The following is a 5,673-nucleotide window of genomic DNA, read 5'->3' as shown; positions in this document are numbered from 1 at the left end:
TTTTTGTAACCATGGAAAACAAAAAAATTTATTACAAAGTTTACAAATATTTCTAATTACAGTCAAATAATTCTACTCTGTGTTCATGATTGAAACTATTTGGCCTCTTGTGCTAACAAATCTCTAGCTATTTGGAAGGCAGCAATAAGTGAACTAAGCTGAATCTTTTCACTTGTTCCAGATGCAAGACGGTATCTGCACAAATTAAGAAAATAAAATGCCTTTAAATATAAAGCCCAAAAAAATGTAGTTCTATTATGCCACAAAAATTAACAAAATAAAATTAAAAGATAATATATACACAGAAAAGAATACTTACTCAATATCTGCCATTTTTTCTAGCAAGTGCATCCTGACGTGTAATGGCAAATCAACTATGCAAAATAAAAACAAAAATTTAAAAAAACATCATTTTTAAATTCATGTTTAGAAATTAGATAATGACAAAATGTGAACTAGCTTAGTAAAATTGTAAAGTCTTACTTCTGTGAACATAACTGTGCACTTCTGTCAGAACATCTTCTAGTGCTAAACCTTTTTGGGTTTTTAAAATCATAATATCTTTAGCAATATCAAGGCTAAATATATATATTTATAAAAGTTTGACAAATTTTATAGAAAAATTTAATTTAATGAAACATTATAATTATTATAACTTTTAAATATGTCCAGGTTATTTAAGAAAGAATGGCCTCTAAATATCCAGACCTGAGCTGCTAGCTAGATAGCCCTCATCACAGAAGCACTACGAAAACTTAGATTATCAAATAAATAGCCCTCAGTATAAAGTTTACATTAGTGTGCCTGTAAAGACTAGTTTTAAATGTTTCAGCTGAAAGATAAGATTTTTTTTGTTTAAATAAATAGTAATAGGCATCACCTTTAAAATTTTTCAAATACAAATAGCATATTTTGATTATTATGCTAAAAATCAGTTAAGAATGTAATTTTCTTTCTAAAAATCAGGGAATGAGAACAAAGCTCCACATCGAGGCCGCACTCACAGCAATACGCTGTGAAGGCCTAATTATGTGTTCTACAAGAAGATAGATGCACTTCGACACTTGCATAGCTGGTGTACAATGGCTGAATGGCTTTGACTCTTTACTTGAAGAGTTTTAACAGTGAAAAACTGAGTAAGATACAGCATTTATGGGGTTCAACTTTACCAAATACTGCATTGCTTTTACCCCCAAGAGTTCAACAGGAATTCATTTAGGCACCAGAAGGAAACTTAGAATTAGGTTAGGTTTCCAGTGACACAAGGCAGCATGTTCAAGTCAAAACAGTCTTGTCTCTTTTAATAAGAAATTCTGGTTAGGTGACCTTTGTCCTACTCACTATCTACATATATAGCAAAATTATAAGAACTATGTAAATTAAAAGACTGTTTCATAAATAAAGAAAGAGACTTCAAAACGAGTTTTGTGGAAATTCCAGAACAAAAGTTTCAAAAGTGACTAACTAGCAAAAAAAAAGCTACCCTACACTAATCACATTCTCAGGAATAAATACATGTACATTTTCATTTCTCCAAGGATACTTTGATATGCAGTAGTAAAATTTTCATTCAGCACCCAGTTGACTATGTTCTCAATGTCCTTTCGAAGGGGGTGCCCAACACAGATGTAGACATTATCCTCCGTTACTTCATCAAAGGCCATTGAAGTACTTTGCAAAATGTTTAGAGCCCTTCGCATGTCCCCATTGGCTAATGTCACCAATGCTTTCATTCCAGACTGCGATACATTGACACTAAATAGGTAAATAAAAAAAAATGGCTTAGAAAGATAACCTTGGCATACATTTTAATAAGTCATTCTAACATTGCATTTTTTTATAATTACTTTAAAAATACTTTACATTAATAATATAAAACTATTCTACAACTTTTAATGGAACAAAGTAAAAAAAATTTTAAGTTATTTTTTTATATTAATTTTTGTCAATTTTAGAATCGCCCTAAAAAGTTTTTAAAAAATCAATACATTTACATTCTAGCTTCATCTAAAGTCAACTATTGTTGTAAGGTATAAATACAATTTTCAATAAAGAAAAAAAAAGTATTTTTGAAGTCATTATTTTAAAAAAAGTAAATTCAGTACTATTTTGATGTAATATGTTTAAACAAGAAGCGAACTGAAATGGAAAAAAGATGCATCTACTATTTATCTATTTCTTTTGGTAAAGAGCTACTGCTGAAATGGGAAATAACTGTGAACAGAAATATAATAATAAGAGACAAGAATTGAAACAAAAGACTTCCAAGACTCAAGGCCTTCAACAGCAACAAAAACAGCAAAGAAGTAAAACACAGAGTTAGCTTATTGTTAAAACATTTCTTTCCAATGTTGTTTTTGGCTATAAAGAAGAAAATAAATTACCATAAGCTGGTAAAAAAGAGAACAGGAAATCAGAGGAGGCAGGATGTATGCCTGGGATGGATGGATGGAGTGAGCAGGTCCAAAAAAAAAAAAAGGAAGGGTGTATCCAGTTCAGTTTGTGTGTTAATTAATAATCAAATATCACTTGTATATTTCTAGAATGCTGTATGTATGTTGTTGTTGTTTTTTTTGTTATTATTTGTGCTATGAAAATTAGTGGGTTTTTTTTATTGTATTAAAAAACAACATAATATAGAGTTGCATTAAAATTGAATTCCCTTATATTTATTAAAGCACTCTTAAAAACGTGTTATAGACTTTTCTTCCAACAGGTTTAAAAAAAAACTTTAAATATTTGTATCAAATGGTAATAAAAGTTCTTATTAAAAAAAATGTACCATTGCAGCATGCAAATGATTTAGTTTTTTCAAAATACAGGTAGAAAAAAAAAAGAAAGAAAGAAAAAAAGAAAGAAAAAAGAAAGAAAAAAAGAAAGAAAAAAAGAAAGAAAAAAAGAAAGAAAGAAAAAAAGAAAGAAAGAAAGAAAGAAAGAAAAAAAGAAAAAAAGAAAGAAAAAAAGAAGAAAGAAAGAAAAAAAAGAAAGAAAGAAAGAAAGAAAAAAAGAAAGAAAGAAAGAAAAAAAGAAAGAAAAAAAAAAGAAAGAAAGAAAAAAGAAAGAAAAAAAGAAAGAAAAAAAAAAGAAAGAAAGAAAAAAGAAAGAAAAAAAGAAAGAAGAAAAAAAAAGAAAGAAAGAAGAAAAAAAAAAAGAAAGAAAAAAAGAAAGATAGAAAAAAAAAGAAAGAATTACTTTTCTTGTGAAATGACATATTCAAGACGGGGAACCATCTGTTCTTGTTTGAGTGGTCCAAAACGAAATCTTGTACACCGAGATTGTAGAGCAGGAATGATTTTTGATAAATAATTGCAGATAATACAGAATCTTGTGTTCTCTGTAAACTTCTCTATTACTGTTGAATGGTTAACACAATAACATTGTTTTTATTTCCTTTTCAAGTCAATAATGGTCACTTTAAGAAACACTACTAAAAAGGCTAAAAAATGTAAATATTACCTCTTCGAAGGGCATTTTGAGCATCTTTAGTCATTGCATCGGCTTCATCAAGTATAACTAGTTTGAATCCTTTTCTAAGTTGTGAAACCAACAAAACAAGTTAATAATACTATTCTAAACAGGAAATTAAATAAGGTGATTTGTAAACTGAAAAATATTAGGACAAACCTACAAGGTAGAAAAAAAAATGAACTTTACTCTTTTCTATGACTTATGGTTTTACAAGACAAGTAGAATAACTTAAAACTTTATTTTGGCCCAGAAACGAAACAAAAATGAAGACATTGTTTTGGATATCAGTTACCAAATATTTTGTCATAGCCAATGTCCCCTTAACCCTCCAAGAGTTGAATGATTCTAGTCACAATAAAAAAAAAATTAAAAAAAAGTAGTAACCTTAGTGTAAAATGTCTATTCTGGAGTAATTCAGGTTATGGAAATAGTTCAAAAGCATTCAATTAATTTGCAAGTTTTTTTTTATAGACGTGTTTTAAAATTGCATCTCATGCACGGATCTGATCCTTTCTCACTCACTTGACGTAAGGAAAGTATGTGCTTTATTTTTAATAACATCAAAGAACTCATGTATTGTAAAAAAAAAAATCCCTTACTTAAAAATGGTTCTTGTGCTAGCAAAACTGAGAATCTGGCCACGTACAATGCCAATACCACGATCGTCTGATGCATTGAGCTGAAAAATATTTAAATGCCAGTATTATAAAAATAAGTCTTTGTTAATAATGTAAGTAATTAAGTTCTGGATGTGTTTTTTTTAAGCTTTAAGCATCAATAAGACAAGTACATTTTGTTCTTATCTAATAACTTTAATATTTTTGAGTTAAAACTTTTTTTTTAAAGGACAATTTGTATAATCCATTTTTTCTATATATTTGCTAACCTCTAAGACCATTGAGTTGAACTCTTTAGGTGAGTAAATCTGTTTGGCAACTGCTAAAATAGTGCTAGTTTTGCCAGTGCCTGGTGGTCCATAAAATAATAGATGTGGGAGTCGTTCTTCTGATACAAACTTGCTGACTAAAAAAAATCAATATGATATTAAAAATCAAAGCATTTTTTAAATTAGTTTGTTATTATATTTCTAATTATATATATAATGAACAAGCTAATATTATAAAGACTGTATCTACTGCACTTACTAGTAGAAATAATGTCTTTGTGTGAGATCAGGTCATCCAATTGCTTGGGCCTGTATTTTTCAACCCTGTAGAATCACACAACAAAGTTGCTCAATTGAGAGTTTAAGTAAAAAAAATATAAGCTGAGCAAATAATGATAGTAAATTAATAAATATCTATTTGACAACAAGCAAGCAACATCAATTTCAAAAACATAATTTTATCAGTTTATGTAGAAATTTACTAAAAATTCATGTAATTATAGCTATCCAAGACTTTTCATATTGTTTAGTTCAAAACTTCTGGTTTTCCCTCATACCTAATAGATGATAGATCATGTAGATCTAATCTACTTATTGGGACATAAAATCTAAAAACAATAAACCTAGAACATTCTAGATTATATAGATCTATAACTATAATAATATGAGTTATATTTATAGAAATTTCTTTTAATAAACCCTTTAGAATGCTTTGATTTTTTGATAGTTTCATCAACCAGGGGATTCCATGACACTGATGACAGTTTTTCATTTATTAAAACACCTAGTAAAGGTATTTTGCATAAAATTTTTAGTGTTACTGGTTGACCATGAATAAGATAAGTGGAATTAATTTGTTTTAGTTTTTTTTTTGTTACTGTTAATAAGTGACATTTTTCTGGGTGGAAAGACATGCTCCAAATTGATTCCCATTTCTGTAATTCATCCCAAGCCAAACAGAGGATGCATTTTCTAACTCTAGAGTCTAGTAACTTTATTTCTTTACTAAACTGTCTAAACTTAAACTCTAATTCTAAACTCAACTTTAGTCTAAAGTCTAAAGTAAAAGTGACAGTCTAAACTACTAAAGTTTAACTTTAAATAACAAGCCTACCAAGGAAGATTGGGGGACTGTGTGGTATCCTTGCTCATTGTTATTAAACAATCAGCTGTATTTGATCTAGATCTATCTATAATTTTTTTTTTATCGAAAGATGGATCTACAAAATCTTCCAAGTTCAGGATCTATCCTGAGACTTCAATCTCAATGTTGACAAACTTTCCCGGGAATAATATTGATAATTTGTGCCTTTTCAGGA

The 5,673-nt window shown here is 28.7% G+C and overlaps 1 protein-coding gene across 1 annotated transcript; it reads right to left on the bottom strand.

The window, feature by feature from the left end:
* LOC106057943 (replication factor C subunit 5-like) lies at nucleotides 1–5,673 on the bottom strand. Its single transcript, XM_013215294.2, has 10 exons — nucleotides 5,469–5,673; nucleotides 4,614–4,678; nucleotides 4,355–4,491; nucleotides 4,068–4,147; nucleotides 3,457–3,530; nucleotides 3,193–3,352; nucleotides 1,544–1,755; nucleotides 484–561; nucleotides 320–374; nucleotides 1–195 (listed from the first exon to the last, which is right to left on the bottom strand). The coding sequence occupies exons 1-10, from the start codon at nucleotides 5,504–5,506 to the stop codon at nucleotides 96–98; spliced, it is 999 nt and encodes a 332-aa protein (XP_013070748.2). The 5' UTR covers nucleotides 5,507–5,673; the 3' UTR covers nucleotides 1–95.

This window comes from Biomphalaria glabrata, chromosome 12 (assembly GCF_947242115.1).
Source record: "Biomphalaria glabrata chromosome 12, xgBioGlab47.1, whole genome shotgun sequence".
Taxonomy (NCBI): domain Eukaryota; kingdom Metazoa; phylum Mollusca; class Gastropoda; family Planorbidae; genus Biomphalaria; species Biomphalaria glabrata.
The sequence above is the reverse complement of the archived record's forward strand: the minus strand, read 5'-3'. Positions and strand labels throughout refer to the sequence as shown.

What these genes read in the sequence shown, in the direction of transcription:
- LOC106057943 (XM_013215294.2), bottom strand. Translation starts at nt 5,506, where the DNA reads ATGAGCAAGGATACCACACAGTCCCCCAATCTTCCTTG. An exon ending in AGCACAAGAACCATTTTTAA is followed by an intron (nt 3,531 to 4,067) that starts GTAAGGGATTTT and finishes TTCACAACTTAG; the next exon opens with AAAAGGATTCAAACTAGTTA. An exon ending in GAAAAAATGGCAGATATTGA is followed by an intron (nt 196 to 319) that starts GTAAGTATTCTT and finishes TAATTTGTGCAG; the next exon opens with ATACCGTCTTGCATCTGGAA.